General features: G+C 38.6%; 2 protein-coding genes across 3 annotated transcripts in view; both read right to left on the reverse strand.

Annotated features, from left to right (window-relative positions):
* PKMYT1 (protein kinase, membrane associated tyrosine/threonine 1) overlaps positions 1-11,646 on the reverse strand; it is a 17,979-nt gene extending 6,333 nt beyond the window's left edge. Inside the window, exons 1-7 of one of the 2 annotated variants that reach the window (XM_039345821.1) lie at positions 10,987-11,646; positions 8,749-8,816; positions 4,333-4,703; positions 2,918-3,408; positions 2,634-2,740; positions 2,289-2,461; positions 501-760 (exon numbers count right to left, since the gene is read on the reverse strand). In XM_039345821.1, coding sequence (XP_039201755.1) covers positions 501-760; positions 2,289-2,461; positions 2,634-2,740; positions 2,918-3,408; positions 4,333-4,701 — 1,400 coding nt within the window. In that variant the 5' untranslated portion in view covers positions 4,702-4,703; positions 8,749-8,816; positions 10,987-11,646. The remainder of the gene's footprint in view (positions 1-500; positions 761-2,288; positions 2,462-2,633; positions 2,741-2,917; positions 3,409-4,332; positions 4,704-8,748; positions 8,817-10,986) is intronic. The other variant, XM_039345820.1, reaches the window with a different exon arrangement.
* A 1,517-nt stretch (positions 11,647-13,163) lies between these two features.
* LOC120309033 (spidroin-1-like) overlaps positions 13,164-17,277 on the reverse strand; it is a 36,750-nt gene continuing 32,636 nt past the window's right edge. Inside the window, exons 17-19 of the mRNA XM_039345823.1 lie at positions 17,021-17,104; positions 14,576-14,617; positions 13,164-13,899 (exon numbers count right to left, since the gene is read on the reverse strand). Coding sequence (XP_039201757.1) covers positions 13,874-13,899; positions 14,576-14,617; positions 17,021-17,104 — 152 coding nt within the window. The 3' untranslated portion in view covers positions 13,164-13,873. The remainder of the gene's footprint in view (positions 13,900-14,575; positions 14,618-17,020; positions 17,105-17,277) is intronic.

Here is a 17,277-nt window from a genome sequence, read left to right on the forward strand (position 1 = left end):
ACTGTAAAAAGCATTGGAGGACACTGCTGCATGGAATAGTGAGGCAGTTTCTCTCTCAAAGACAGGGAACAATCAATTTGAAGCTCTTCCTTGGTTGTCAGTTATGCTCCAGGCAGCAAAATTGGTAGGGCTCTTTACAAAGTGCTTCTTCAAATACTTTTCACAAGCCTAATCACTATCCTCTATTTTGGGTTTCAGAGATTGCTAAAATTAGAAATAAGATTACTGCATGCAGGTGAAGTATTACGGAATTAAGGAGTTCTAAAAAAGGATGGGTAAATGGAATTTGTGTTACTAATTCATCAATTCCAGTATCAGAAGGGAATTTTTCCAATGAATTTTTGAGTTGAGCTTATTTGTTTCTCAAATTAGGCAAGCACTTCACTGACCTTAAGCACTAGGATTCATCTAACACTATTTTTAATATCTGATGCAGGCCACTTGTTCATGTTCATTTTCTACTTCTGCCACATTTTGAGATAGGTAGAAAAGGGACTTACTTATCTAAGGACTGTAGCTCCACAGGGCAAGTGTGATTATGTCGTTCATTTATCTCAGAGAGATCAAGTACAGCCTCACCAAAGCTCTCTTCATCACCCTCATCTTCTTCACCCCAGTCACTAGAGAGACTGCTGTTTTCCAGGGGAAGAAGAAAGGGTGAATGTGGTGGTGTAACTGGAACAGTCTGATGCCAAAAGAGCAACCACTGAACTGGACTGCACAGAGCTCCCCAGAGCCACCGTATGAACCTGAGGAGAGCCTGGAATGAACAGAAAGGATCAAACACTGAGAAATCAGCAGATATATTATACACAAACAACCATGAAATATAGCATGTCTTAAATTTGACAGTAACACGGAAACTAGAAAGGGTTCTAGCATTAAATGACAATAAGCATTTGATATAAACCAGGGTTTTGTACTAATATGTGTCTAAGAATTCCAAGGATTCAAGGAGAAATAGACCCAGTTTAGTTTCATTCAATCGCAGGTAAAAGTATCTAACAATTTATTAAGACTTACTAAGCTAAAGTTCTTAAAGAGATGGCAAGTTCTTAAAGAGATGGGAGTACCAGACCATCTCATTTGTCTTTTGAGAAACCTATATGCGGGTCAAGAAGCAACAGTGGGAACCGAACACGGAACCACTGATTGGTTCAAAATTGGAAAAGGAGTCCAGCAAGGCGGTATACTGTCGCCCTGCCTATTTAACTTATATGCAGAGCACATCATGAGAAAGGCAGGGCTAGATGAATCAAAAGTTGGAATTAAGATTGCCGGGAGAAATATCAACAACCTAAGATATGCAGATGATACCACTCTAATGGCAGAAAGTGAAGAGGAACTAAAGAGCCTCTTGATGCGGGTGAAGAAGGAGAGTGCAAAAGTTGGCTTGAAACTCAACATTAAGAAAACCAAAATCATGGCATCCGGCCCTCTCAATTCCTGGCAAATAGATGGGGAAGAAATGGAGGTAGTGACAGATTTTATTTTTCTGGGCTCCAAGATCACCTCAGATGGGGACTGCAGCCAAGAAATTAAAAGACGCTTGCTCCTGGGGAGGAAAGCTATGGCAAATCTAGACAGCATACTAAAAAGCAGAGACATCACCCTGCCAACAAAAGTGCGTATAGTCCAGGCCATGGTTTTCCCAGTTGCAATGTATGGCTGTGAAAGTTGGACCATAAGAAAGGCTGAGCGCCAAAGAATTGAGGCCTTTGAACTATGGTGCTGGAGAAGACTCCTGCAAGTCTCTTGGACTGCAAGGCGTTCAAACCGGTCAGTCCTAGAAGAGATCAACCCCGACTGCTCTTTAGAAGGCCAGATCCTGAAGTTGAAACTCAAATACTTTGGCCACCTAATGAGAAGGAAGGACTCACTGGAGAAGGGCCTAATGCTGGGAAAGATTGAGGTCAATAGAAGAAGGAGACGACAGAGAATGAGATGGCTGGATGGAGTCACTGAAGCAGTAGGTGTGAATTTAAATGGACTCCAGAAGATGATAGAGGACAGGAAGACCTGGAGGAATGTTGTCCATGGGGTCGCGATGGGTCGGACACGACTTCGCAATTAACAACAACAAAGCTAAAAAAACCAGAAGCCATGACTATAGTTATAAGGAAAAAAGTGCTCTGGCATCCCTGTGTGGTATTTATTTATTTTTAAAAGGTTTATTACTCCATTATGAAGCAAACATAACATAAAAATGAATAGTCACCAAAGAGGATATGGTTAAAGGTTGCTGTACAATTTGGACCATAACAATATCTGGCTAAATTCATGCTTACCTTGTACATGGAGACACCCTGCTGGATTCCAGATTGCGCTAACAACATGAGTTTTCGCCACTTCTCAGTTTTCTGCATGAGACTAGAATTAAGCAACATCTCCACTGAGGGCCGGAGAAAATGATCGGGTTCCAACATGGCAACTAGAAGTTTTTTCAGCTCAACCGAGAGACCTGAAGTAGGTAGGAAGAGTCAGTCACCTATCTTTAATTATGTGGCATATTGAATTTTTCATATCAGTGGCTTCTTTACTTGATTATTCTGCTTTTTAGTTTGCCTGCTTGCCAGCATAATTCTTGCATTGTAAATATTATACACAGAGATGTCCCCTATACTGCTGCTCACCTGCAGTGAATTCTGGAGGCAAATAACCCTGTCGAAGCTGCTGCCAGCCTTCACCTCCATTGGGGAGCTCCATATTACAGGCAATTTCTAGGATAGTTATGCCTAGACTGAGAAGGCAGAAAGACATAGATCATGTAACTGTAGCAGGCAGCACTATTAAATCATATCACTGATTTTTAATACCCATTGTTAGCAACATATGAGGCAAAGGAGCAAATTATGCAAGAGTGGCCATTCCTGGCACCAGAAAATCTAGCTCCCCACCTTCTCATCACACCCCACACCTGAAGACATCAGCAGCCTTGGTATATTCTCCACGGAGCAGGTCCGGGGCCATATATCGTGGATCCCCTTCTTGAGCATCTTTCAGATCCCCAGAGTCCAACTCCAGCATTAGCCCAAAGTCGCCCAGCTTACAGACATTGGTAGATGATAGAAAGATGTTAGCTGGCTTGATATCCATGTGTAGAAGGTTACGATCATGTAAATGGCGCAGTCCTTGAAGCATATCCCAGAGAAAGGCCTGAACTTGCCATTCGGACAGAGGCCCACATTCCTCACAGTACTGCAACAGGGTGCCCGGGCACAACTCTGTCTGGATGTACAGTTGACCACGCTCCTCCCAGGCCTGTACAAAGCTCACACAGTTGGGATGGTGCCCCACACGCTCATGCTTGCGCACCTCAGCCAATTTGCGCTGCCTATCACCCTCACCCCGGAAAGGCTCTACAGAACGCTTCACTGCATACAATTGACCATCTTCCTGAGACCGTACCTATAAGAGAGAATGGGGAGGAACTTGGCTTTAAATTAAAGAATCCTACCAGATAATCCCAACATTGTTAGTGAGGAGTGGTACCATTGTGCCAAAAACATTCTTTTTCTCTGACAGGGAATAATGTCTATATCAGTGATGGCGAACCTTTTAGAGACCAAGTGCCCCAAAACTACTCCCTGCCCCCGCTCCACCTCCAACCCTGCCTGTTCCGCCCCATGCCCCGCCTATCTGCAGGGCCACAGACCGCCTCCATGGCCCACCGCAGATCAGCCAGGCAGTCCTGCAGTGCCATGGCAGCCACGCCCTCCGCCCACACCCTACAGCATCTGCACACTATGGGGCGTGAGGGCAAAGTCTTGTCCGTGCTACCTGGCTATGTCCTTGGCTGTACTACTCTGTGCAGGCCGCACCTGGGGGCCACTTTCCTCCAGGGGGCTGCTGGTGAGGGGGCTGTGGTGGGAGGCAGGGCTGGGGCAATGGCGCACATGCTCAGAGAGGGCTCCGAGTGTCGCCTCTGGCACACATGCCATAGGTTCGCCACCACTGGTCTATATCATGTAATGAGACTGCAAATAAATGTTCTATTTGTTCTAATTGCTAAGGCAGCCAAAATTAAATCACAAGTACTTAAATACTGTAATCTGAAATGCAAAAATTTCTACGGGATTACCAAGTTACACTGAAATATAGGAAATTATCTGCTGTTTAAATAAAAGTTCAATTTGTTTTTTTGAATTGTCTTCCACATGGTTCAAAGAGGTTTACTAATGGAATGTGATGACAATACTTTTTATCTAGTCCCACATAGCCCTACAGAATGTGGAATCTCCATTTAGCTGTCCCAACTAAAATCCATTAAAGTCTCCATTAATTTCTGTACGCGTATTTTAAGCCATTAATCATTACTTGATGACCACTTACCTTATATACCTCTCCAAAAGATCCTCGTCCCAAACAGCTCAGTTTCTGGAAGCATTGCCTGAAAAACAACTCTCTTTTAGAGGCATCATACAGATGACTATGTAGAAGTGATTGCTGCTTGTGCAAACTATGGAAGGAAACACTATGTGGCTGGAGCTTAGTCCAAGGCTGCAGACGGCGGTCAGAGAAAATTCGGCTCACAGTTAATGTGCTCTTGTGGCGTGGCCGTGGAGGAAGGGTATAGCTGAGGGCTTGGCGGGTCTTTTTGATGGAAAAACTGCATTCTGCTTCCCTGAAGAAGGCAGGCACTGGCAGAGGAGTATGGCTCAACTGAGACTCAGCACTTGAACAGTCAAGAGGTACTGGCATGTCTGAAAATAGAAAGTGTAATCAGTAATACTATGCAATATTTTCCTTTATAGTCTAAACCAGAAAGCATCAAGTTTTGGTGCTAAGCTATTGAGCATTTTCCTTCAGATTCATAAATCATAAAAACTGAATATAAGCAGTTACAAACTATTCCTCATATTTAACCTAACTGGAATAACATAGATCATGACATATATTGAGTTTAAACCATCTTTTCACACAATGTAATAGCATATTAAAGAGAAAGATACATTATGAAAAATAAAAAGAAAACAAAAAAATCCAATAAAATGTAATAAGCATCCTTATGTTTTTCACCTTAACTCGTATGAATGTAGGTAAGTAAATATATTTAACAAAACTATAAAATTCATAGAGCTAATATAAATAGTCAAACCTATAAAGTTTATTAGCTATGCATCTGTCTGCTTTGTTTATTTCTTCCTTAGTTAGAAGCACTTAAAAGGCTAAATAGAAGGAATAAAGTAAGCATATTTAGAAACATTAGTTTGTAAGACCTCTAGTATTGCTATGGCACAAACTGATGCTTCTTTATTTCTAGCTTACAATTCTAAAAACAGCCTTTAATTTGATATTAATAATTTCTATGTTTTCAGTTCTTTTTGCAGTAAGATTCTCTTTATTTTATCCTTTAAAAAACGCTTATCAACCAAAAGCTTTAATAATGACCATACTTTTCAATCAGCACTAGATTTCCATCTGAGAAAATCAATGCTCTGTGGTCTGCTATCTCTAAATTCTGACTATTTGAAAAGTATTTCAGGTAAGATGGATTTATCTGTCTGCTGCAGCTGTCCAGGATCCATCAATAACAGTCATGAAGTTTCTTAGTGATTCCTGATAAGAGACGTGACATTCAAATGTGGGATTCAGCTGGTTCACACAACTGGTAGCTAATTTTTTGTTGCCCAGGTCCAGAATGGATTTCTGGAAGCGGCATCCACACAGAGAACCGGGGTTGTTCACATATTTGAATCCCACCACTGAGCAGAACTATAAACTGAACAAACAATATAAAAAGTTTCAAAGTATTGTTTTTTTCCACCAGTTCCTTGCTTACATAATCCATCATAAAGTACTTGAATTTTTTTTAAAAAAAGAAGTAATCATATATACTTTTCGGGGATAAGTTGTAATAAAAATAGTGGCGATTACTTAAGGGTAAGGGGCGGGCATGGTGGCTCAGTGAGTTAAGACATTGGACCTTGTTGGCTGGAAAGCCAACAACCCAGGTTCGAGACTCAAGTGCCATGTGACGGAGTGAGTTCATGTTCTTGCCCCAGTTCTTGACAACTAGCAGTTTGAAATTATGAAATACGAATAAATTGGTACCACTTCAGTGGGAAGGTAACAGTGCTCTGTTAAGTCATGCTGGCTACCTGACTGCGGAAATGTCTTCGGACACTGCTTGCTCAATGGGTTGAAACAGAGATGAGCACTGCCCCTTATAGTTGGCAATGACTAGCAGAGTAAAATCTGCAAGGACTCTTTTACCTTTACTAAAGGATAAAGGTTATAGAATGCACTACATGCTCTCTTATCCAACATGGCAACTGTAATTGTGTATAATATTTAAAAGACACAAACTATATTTTTACAGTGCTAAGAGCATCAGACTAAGAGTAGGACTTCAAATGTAGCTATGAAGCTGATTATGTTCTGCATACTATGGAGCAAATCTCACCAAAATATGGTAGCAAGTCTCACCAAAATATTTTATAAAATATTATAAAAATGGTCCAACGAACATTTCTAGATAATAGAATGATCACTGGACTCCACCCAGAGTAAAATAAAAATTTACAAGGCTGTTATAGGCATTAAAAGAGGCATTTAAAAGAAGCAGTTGCATTAAAAGGAATACTTTTGTAACAGAACTACAAATCTGAAGTAGAAGATGGGGATTAAGTTGTTGCTTAAAAATACTGTGCACTAATCCTGTTGCTTGTACTCCCAATTTTCCACATTACATTATACTCCTCCTTATCTTCAAATTGAAAAACTATCTGCAATCTAAAAAATGGTCCATAATATAGGTAGCCCTTCCTTAACTTATATTTGTTCAGGGACCATTTGAAGTTACTCCATTACTAAGCCTTTTAGCTTGTCTGTCCCTGATCAATCACCTTCTTCTAAATTTCCTCTTCCAGCAATTCTTCATTTGCCCTGCTCTGATGTTGGCATATGCCAAGAAATATGATGAAAATCTCCCAAAAATATTTGTCCACCTTTCCAGGTAGACCAGACAGGAAACATGACCAGATACAATAAACTAATTCTACTTTATTGCAAAGTATTGTATTATGTTGTATTAACAAAATCTTGCAGGTCAGAAAGTACAAATCTCCCACTGTCTTCTTTACAGCCCCAGAAGCTATGGAAGGGTCTCTTCTGAGTCTCTTTCTCTGTCCACTATCCAGCTGTGAGTTATGTCCTTTTTTATCCAAACATTAGGCAGTATCTCGTTGCCCCAGTTTTCAAGGTCTTTCCCACATATTATTACAATATTAGAGGGTATAAGTTATTGGGTAACAAAAATGCAGTGATTATTGGAATCACCTATATTAAAGTTAGTTCTATGGCTTTCTTCGTACCAAGAGTCTCCAACCTCCAATCCGCAGCCCATTTGCAACCAGACCGTGGAAGTGGTGGGCGACTGAGTACATGCACACGAAGCTGCATTTGTGAAAGCGGCAAGTGCGTGCGTAAAACCATTCCATCTCCCTACTGCTACCATCGCCGATCTGCCAAGCTAGAAGGTTGGAGACCACTGCTCTAGCCCACATGATTAATTCACTTATAATGGGGTGTGGCCTATAGATTTTTCCAGAACATTAACTTACTCTATGAGTCACTTTTTAAAGTCTGAATTATTTTACAAAATTCTAATGCATATAAAACTGAATTCATATGTACAAGAACTGTGTACTCTAACTTTTTGAAAGAGTTAAATAAAGACACAATGGACAAATCATTCACTCAATTTATTTATTATCACTAAATTGATTCCCCTTGAAAAAAAACTAAACATTTTATCCAACATACCCATAAAAAGTCCACTTTTTCATTAATAACACATCAGATGAAAAAGGAACATTTGTTTCTCCAATCCTAATACACTAGTCATAAATTTTTGAAACTTTTCTGCTTTCTCACATGATTCTACCCATTTGTGTTAATGCTAATATACTTGGGATTAATTCTTCCCAATGCCTCTTGCTATATTCACACAACATATTGTCTCATGGTTAATTTTGATTGACTTAAATTCAAAGTATGTTGTGGGTTTGCATAACATTATCAAAACTAAAACACTGGCTTGATTAAAATATGATTGGGTAATCCATGGCACAATGTATTATGTGAATTTTTATTGAGTCATCTTTTTCCGCAAGTCCCTTTTCAAAGCTATGTTCATGGAAATTTTAATCTCCTTTAATTCCAATCTCTAATGTGACTAAAATAAACAAAACTTAAATATGTGTATTTTCCACTACCTATTCTTAATTTGCCTTCTCTTCCTCTAATATTTTAAATCTAGATTATAAATCTCTTTTGGAAGAGAATTGCACTCTTACAATTTGTGGCAGTACACAAAGGCAAAGTTACTTTTCAGTTGAGTTCATCTCTTGATAACAATAGAACATGGATCCATCCATGCAGTATTTTTAGTAATAATTCAAAAGTGGTTGGCCATTGCCTCTTTCAAGGATGATTTTCCAATTTAACCAACAACTCTAGCACTATCTAATAACTTCCCATACAAATACTAACTAGGACAACCGCTGATTAGCTTCCAAGCTTTCACAAAATGAAGCAAACGTTGCCATCTGCTAAAGCATAAGAAAGAAACCCTTCTAGCTGATCTGATCTCCTTTTGTTGAAGTATTGGACAAACATCCCCTCGTCTTAGCCATTTGGCAGTTAACGGGGGGGGGGATGATGAAAGATGTCATCCAGTAGTCTGAATGACATCAATTTGAAAATATCTAACACACAAGGGAAAACTTAGATAATATAACTTACATAATAGCTGAATTTCTAAAGCTGGAGTAACTTCCAGTTCCTGTAATCTGGAGCCAACTTGATTGTGGCTGTATTTGAAAGAGACAATAGAAACTGAACCCACACCTAATTAAAGCGGCATAGAAATGATACTGTTGGAATGGCATTATTTGCACATGCAGGGTGAATAAGCTGCAATAGGAGCTTAAGGGGTATACCAAGAACTTCCACCAATTTTTACCTCACAACAACCCTGAGGCAGGTTGGGCTGAGGCAATTATTGGCCCAAAGCCACTCATGGGTTTCCTTGGCTAAGAGGAGATTTGAAGCTGGGTGTTGCCTCAAAACTCACACACCCAAATGTGCATGAAGCTGAGGATCTATTCCCTGAATTTGAGAGAGAAAACACCTTTACCTGGGATGGGCAGGTGGGTGGCAGCAAGTCTTTTTTTAGAGTAAAGAAACAAATGATACATTCAGTATATGTGATAAGTCAATAAATAAATGATCAACCAGTAAAATACATTATTGCATGTGAAGTTTGAACAATGGAAAATATTGATTCTAAACAACATTCCACAAATGACCAATTCATGGATTATATTATTTTTTCCCCAGCTAGGTTAATATCTTCCTTGAAAGTTGCAAGTGTATTCAAGGACTTTGAGAATATGCTTTTTATTTACGGTTGCTGAAAAGGCAAGTTCTCACATACTAAAAGAAAAGACCTTGGCTAAAAGAAAAAAAAAAAAAGCTTTATTACACATAAAAGAAGAGGCCCAGAGTGTCATGTTAGATAAGATAATCTTTGTCACTTTTTTTCTGTGAACACACTGGAACACTTTAAAAAAATTAAATTGATGCCTATTCTCAAAAGAATATGTATATATGTGTATGTATATATATACACACACACATACACATACACCCATACTCTTGCACATACATATACGTATGATACACACACACACACACACACAATTAAAACAATGTCTCTCCAATGTTGGTTTACTCTTTGATAATGTTAGCAGTGGCTAATGAAAGCTCAGTGCAAAATATATTTTCTGTTCCAGAGATTGATATGCCTTCTGTTTTACAAATAAATGTACCTGGGACTCGGATTTTTAAAATGGTTCTTGATACACACACACGCACACATACACCCCTATATATTAATCAGATGTACTAATATTGCCTTTTAAAATGTTAACAATGAAGCCTAAAATTTGAGGCCTTCCTGATGAAATCACAGCACCCCCCTTCGCCAAAAGAGGGAGTCAAGCTATTCTCCAAAGCACCTGAAGGTAGACCAAGAAGCAACAGATGGAAACTAATCAAGGAGAGAAGCAATCTAGTACTAAAGCAGTGGTTCTCAGCCTGTGGGTCGGGACCCCATTTGAGGTCGAACGACCATTTCACGGGGGTTGCCAAACAACGCAGTCTGCCATTTTTTCCCCCTTTTCCTTAGCTGTGCTACTCCCTTTTATTCTATTGGTTTTTGAAAGCCAATAGAATAGACTCTCTTGAATAGAATCTAATTCTATTGGCTTTCAAAAGTCAATGGGAATTGTCCAGGCTGTCGCTGCCCTGCTGAGCCCGCCAAAAGTCCCATTCTGCAAACGCTGCTGCACCAATTGAGTAGTCCTCGACTTATGACCGGTTGAGTAGTCCTCGACTTACGACCGGTTGGGGGTCACGGCATTAAAAAGGTTGAGAACCACTGTACTAAAGAGAAATTTCCTGACAGAACAATTAATCAGTGGAACAAATGTCTCCAGAAGTTGTGAATGCTCCAACACTGGAAGTTTTTAAGAGACTGAACAATCATTTATCTGAAATGGTATACAGGGTTTCCTGCCTGAGCAAAGGGTTGTACTAGAAGACCTCCAAGGTCCCTTTCAACTTTATTTATTATCATCATCAGTGCTTTTTTTTCTCACAGAACGCCCAGAATGGAGTTCTGGCACCTTTTTTGGATGGAACCTTGTAGGGTAGGCAAGGCAGGTTGTATGACATGTGTGAGTTCCGGCACCTTTTTTTGGGGGGGGGGGGAAAGCACTACTTTTTCTTCTTTTTCTTCTCCTCCTTCTTATTATTATCTGCCCCATTCCCCTTCACAAACACAGCGACGGATTTATATCTTCGTCATAGAGCATCAGGCGAGTTGTTTGCAGCCTTTCCTCAACAGAGGTCGGCACAAGAGTAGTCAGTTCCACCCATCTCCCTTCCCTCTTGGAAAAACTTCGCAGGTTCTCTTACCTCTTTAAATTCTTCCTGTGTCCCAATCCCCTGAGTCGCGAAAGAAGAAAAACTCGGATTCTCACTGAGCAGCAACCCTGTTTTCACTCAGTCCTACCACCGCCTCCCCCTCCTCTGAGGAGCGCGCCAAGCTTCCGAGAAGGCACCCAACGCTCCGCGCTCGCGCCAAAATTCCAAACGGCCTCGCCCATTTCCGCCTTTACGTCATAATCGCGACGCGTACGCACAGACGCCCGCGCTCAAAAAAAACAAAAACAAAAAAAACTCCACCGAAGAGACTCGATATCCGCGCGCGCTTGGCAACCGAATTTGGCTTTTATAATTGCCACCTGTTGTGGTCTTCAGATTCACCTGTCCTTTGTTTCGTTTGTCTCACGAATCTCCTAAAAGACGGTTATTTTTTTTCCTCTCAGAGCCATCGTTTTGTATCTAATTTCATCGTGTGCTGAAAAACTCAGGACTGTCACCAAGTGGCGGCAAAGAACTGAAGGTTATGTGTATTTATGCCTACTTTTGTGGCGTAAAAATACAGTACAGCAGCCTTAGCTAAAAGATAACGTATTTGCTATGATCAGTATTCTGTAGTGAAACTTTAATAAAATGTTGAACAAGGATGTGTTAGGGCAGGCTCTCTATTCATTTCAGCAAAGCCTTATTTCGTCGATAAAGAATATTAATAGCATTGGGGGGGGGGAATCTAAAACTCCACAATATTTACGCTATGCTGTCACAGTGGGAAAAAAAGATTCATTTGTATTAGTGGGATTCAGGATTGTACTACAAATTTTTAAAATTGCAAGTATTTATTTCTAAAATATATTGTCTGCGGTACAGCAGATGCTCTTGGATTGATAACGGTTTATGTGGATGAAAAAGAAATAGAGCAGCTGACAACTGCTAAGTAATTGGGAACCAGCCTGAGAGCCAGTTTTGGTTATAGTGGTTATGGCATTAGGGTAGAAACCTGGAGATGTCTTAAGCACATAACCAGCTGATTGACTTGGGCCAGTAATTTTTTTCTCAGCCCTAGGAAGGAGGCAATGGCAAACCACTTCTGAAAAACCTTGCCAAGAAAACTGCAGGGACTTGTCCAAGTAGTCTCTGAGAATCAGACACAATTGAAGAGAAAAGGGAAAAAAGCATCTGATTAAAAAAATTGATTAACATATATTAAAACATAGGATATAAACAGTAAGAATAATTTTAAAAAATAGAGACTACCCTTTTTGCTTGTGCCATTATTAAGATAGTTTGCAAACTGTGAAGTTTGAAAGAGAGAGCCGCTTGTTAAGGTGCTGGATTAGAAATAGCTCAAATTCTCTCTTCAGCATGAAATCTAGCTAGGTGACTTTGGGCTGGTCACTCTCTCTCATCTTAATCTACCTCACAGGATTGTTGTGTGGAAAACAGGCAGGAACATTATGTAAGCCCCTTTGAGTTATAAAGATATATAATAATATGATATAATATGATATAACACCATTTGTTATTATGTTAATTGTCAGTTGTATGCAAAATGTTTCATTTTGTGTGGGGTGGCTGCCTAGTAGTAAACTAAGTTGATATAAGCAATATAAATAAATATATATGTATTATTACATATACATGTATATGTACGTGTATCTTTCCAATGTTGAATGACAAGTCTCAGCAATAAGAAAGGTATGAGATACATTGTCTAGCCATCTATTATCTTATAACAGATATATTGATCAAAAGAATATAGTTGCATGAAAGTATTAAACTACTTTTCAGACACAAATTCATATGGGTATATGACTTATTCCCACAGTATAAAAATTTTAGAACAGTGGAAAAACCTGTTTCAATGAGGCAGCATTCCCCTTTCCACTCTAGCATGATGATTTATTGTTTCTTTTCTACACAAATGCAATGGGGTACAATAAGTACAAAATATTTTTGTAAATATTTTGTAAATTAGGTCTATTGACATTTTTGATACAGAGGTTAAGACGGTTTCCTATTGTTTAGATATGGATCTCTAATTCCTTTTAAAAATGTGCATATCAAAATGATTAATAAAATGTATAAAGACTAATGGGGTTCATAAGATTTAATCATCTCTTCTAATCATTTAAGTATCTCTGAAGCTGAAAATGCTAATGGTCCAAATTATGATGGCAATAGATATAAATATTTCCAGTGGCCAGCAACAAGCAAGTACTGTTTATCCTTTAATGTAAGAAATGAAAAAAGATTTATTATCCAATAATTAATCTGAAGATGCCAACATTTCTAGATTCCATAGTATCAGTTTTAGAATGCCATGTTTAGAAATAATGTAATACATTTATGTAGCATCTAGAAAATATTGAAGAAATTAAGCAGTAAGCTTTTAGTTTCTGCATAATATATTTAGTTTATGGAAACCACAGCAATAGAAGATATTCAGTAGGATTTTTAAAAAAATATACACAAATATACAAGGCTGAACAAGGATACCACAAATATGCAAGACACTGAGAATGGTGGATTTATTCTTATGTAAAAAGACATTGGTGTCTGGGCCTCCAGACATATAATTAGATGAAAAACGTCTCTAGACTGCCTCCTAATCTGTGGAATTCACAGGGTATGTCTTGGGGGGGGGGGGAAAGCAATTTCTAGCTTCTCAAACTCTTTGTGTAGTACAGTCACAGAAATACTATTAGTCCGTGGAAAATATAGTTGACCAAAGCTTTAAAAACTAACATGCAATGTTTTTCTAAAAAATGAAAAGTTTCTAATGACAAAATAAAACAGAGAGAAAGAAAAAGACACAGTCATTTATATTGGGAATGCAGTTGTTGGTCTTTACATTTAGCACCAAAGATTGCCTAGAATGTTAGATCTTGCTGTTGGAAGTTCTGCAGAGCAATATTGTCTTTCAGCATTTTCCAGAAGAGCAGCGGCCTAGGAAAGAGTGAAGACAAGGGAACCATTATTTTATTTTCCAGCTTTGCCATTTACAGAGACTGATTGCAGGACAGCATGAGATGATTTTGGAAATGTCAGTCCTATTCCTCACATAATTAGCAAGGAATCTACTTCTCTGATTCAAAATTATTCACCTTCCTTGCGTATATGGTATTCCATAATCCAGTACATTTTTTTAACAAATGAAAATACTCAAAAGCATAAATATAGTATTGTTTTAAACAGTAATAATATATTTATCATTACTTCCTTCAATGATGCTGAAATATATAACTGATTTCTGTTAGCAATCCCTAATACTTTTCACCTAAGCTGAAATCCCAGAGCCTTCAGGACAGTGATTTGCTTAAGATAATACACCAGTTATGTTTGTTTTAACCATGGTTTGTTGATCACAACAGCTAGCTTCACACATGTTTTGCAAATCACAACAGCTGGTTTCACCCACAAGATAAATAAATCACATTATAACTTAGGAACCTAGTGAAGATTTAAATATACCGCAACTTTTGATGATTGTATGGAATTTTTAATTTTACATAAATACCTAGAAATGCAGTCAGAATGCATGTTTTGGCTGATGGTGGGTATGAAGGTGAACAGAAAATCAACATAATAGGAGATATATGTATTTCATCTTCTTAAATCTTACCTCTGTAGCCATTTCCCATTCCATACTTTGATTCCTTCCCTCCTAAACCAAAAGAAAAAAAGATACCAAAAGATTTACCTCTGGACAATGAATTTTTCTTCTGTTCCTCTTACATCATATTCTTGATTGTTAATACTTCTTTATAATCCTAAGAAGTTTACTATTTAATAATATGAACAAATGTTACACTTTCATATCTGTGTGCAAACTGCAGCATTCCAAAAGATGAATACAAACAACTTAACCATACTTTCCTAACATCTGTCTAATCATAACATAAACACGTCCTGGAAACATTGTTTTTCTATCACATCCCTGTAAAGTTGGCTTCATCTCAATCCCCAGCCCATGAGTGAGATAAACCGAAGCCATCTTTAGCTGTAACGGGGTTAAAGTGATATTTTCTATTTCTATCCAAGGGGTAGCCTCAAAGTATATCAAATATATTATGCTCTGGTAATAATTCCCATTGCAATAAGTCAGAGGACTGATGGTCTCTGGGAACAGCAGCATGACTAGGATTCATAGGATGCAGAATAGTTTTCTGTCATGGATTGGTGGCTATGCTAGCATTTTTTCCCCCTTTCTCTTTTGTGTGGAATGATAAGGGGATTTTGTTGCTGCAGGTTGATCTTTCTTCTATCCCACAAGCAAATCTGTGTTCATGCTGCCTGTCAGCAGGCATTATTAAGAATATATATCTGTAGCTCTGTACATCCATAGATAATAGTGCAGATGTTGGGGGAAATGGCTGATGTGCTAGCTTTTCACAATATGGTCTTCAGCGCAATAGAAATGAGGTAGGGAGTTCTGGGGCCCATAGTAATTTGGGATCGGGCCCTGATTGGCTCATGTATTCCAAGGCCTTGCTACAGTTGTTAAACGAGTAACACAGTTGCTTTTATATGCTTTCTAAAAGGTGGGATGTACATCAAAAAATATGAATGCGAAATGAAATGCAAATACAATTGAGGAGACTATGCTAATAGCATTAACAACAAAAATGAAATTTTCTTCTGATGAAAGCATAGCTTAATTTTGATGATCTCTGCAGTCCAAGGCTTTGTTGTGCTAAGGGCAGGGCTAAATCACTGGGATTCCTGAAATCATATTTGTGTTCAGTTAAAAATTATATTTGAAAGAAAAAAAGGATACATATAGCAATTAAAACTATCTAAAACTGCTTGTAAGGTGGAATAGTATCATCTTGTGAAGGTAGCATAATAGTAGGAAAACCTTTAGGGAGGGAAACCTGCCTTCAGAAAGCTGGATTTGCCTTCTAAAAAAGCCCAGGAAGTCTGCAGAGATGTCTGGCCCATATTTTGCAGCAACTAAGATGTAAATAGGTTTCAATATTCCGGCCATATAGATCTCCCAATGACATGCCAAGTACATTTTCAAATCTTTCCCAGTCACAGAAGTGTGAAGTGCTTTTAATGGCAGCTTGTCCACCATCAGATGAGGGTCCTATCACTCATGCTTTGGCAACATCCAGATTAACTGATCATGAAGTGCTCTTTGTAGGGCTGTACTTGAAAGTGTGTTTGGAAATCGATTATTTTTGAACGATGTTCCTATACGTTTAAGGGGGGGGGGCAGAGGCAAATAAGAGCACTGTGCTCTGATTTTCATTGTTTCACGGGTTATAGTTGGTTGCTGTTGGGTAGAAGGATTTATTATGCTTGAATCTGTAGGGTTTTTTTTAAAAAAAATATTCCATCTTTATTACTTTACAAGTAACTCAGGGAGGTGAACATAATATATACAATATTCTTTCCTCTTCCTACTTTTCCCCACAACCATAATCCTGTGAAGTGAGTTGGGCCTTAAGAGAGAGAGAGTGACTGGCCAAAGGCACCCAGCTGGCTTTCATGCCTAAAGCCAGATTAAAACTCAGTCTCCTAATTTCTGGTACTTTAACCACTAGATCATACTGATTCTCACATAAACCTTACCTGAACTCAGGTAAGCAGAGAGGTCTGAAATGTGGGAAGTAGCTATACAGTATAAAACGAGCCTTCTCAACAATAGTCCTTAGATTAGGAAGTACCACTGAGTAAACATATAATATGCTTCACTTAAAACTTTAAGTGACAAACACTTGCTTTCTCCAAAGGGTATTCCTACTGATCACCATAAAGCTTCCTTTATGTTATTACACTAAAACCTTTAAAGAACAATGCTTTGTTTAATACTAGCTTATTGATTATTATGAATTTCATTTTTTTATTAAATCGCCTGGTGGTTCCTTCAAGCAGTTAGATATAAAAATATTAAAGAATACAGTCCTTAAGGATCTTATATTGAAAGACTCCAGAATTACCCAGACACACAGTTTGAAAAATAATTGCTCATTCCAAAAATCTGGAAATTATTTCAGGCAAGTTTTAGGCTATTAGCAAATGAGTAAAAAACATGGGAAAACAGAACTGTGGTGCCACTTACGATATCCTCCTAGTGGCTGTCCAGGGCCTAGCAGACTACCATATCCTCCTGGGGCTTGCCCTGCAGCAAGGGGGCCATATCCACCTGCCAGATAAAAAAAAGAGGCAAGATAATCTTCAATGGTATTATGAACCTTTCCTCCCCAGTGATCCTTAACTTAGCTCAGCCAATACTCTTTTTATATCCACGTCTTGATGAGATACTGATGTGCTGTTCTGGTTCTTATTATCACTCTGATTGGCTACTGAAATGTCCTT

Source organism: Crotalus tigris, unplaced genomic scaffold, assembly GCF_016545835.1.
Source record: "Crotalus tigris isolate CLP2741 ecotype Arizona unplaced genomic scaffold, ASM1654583v1 scf7180000017977.1317863, whole genome shotgun sequence".
Taxonomy (NCBI): domain Eukaryota; kingdom Metazoa; phylum Chordata; class Lepidosauria; order Squamata; family Viperidae; genus Crotalus; species Crotalus tigris.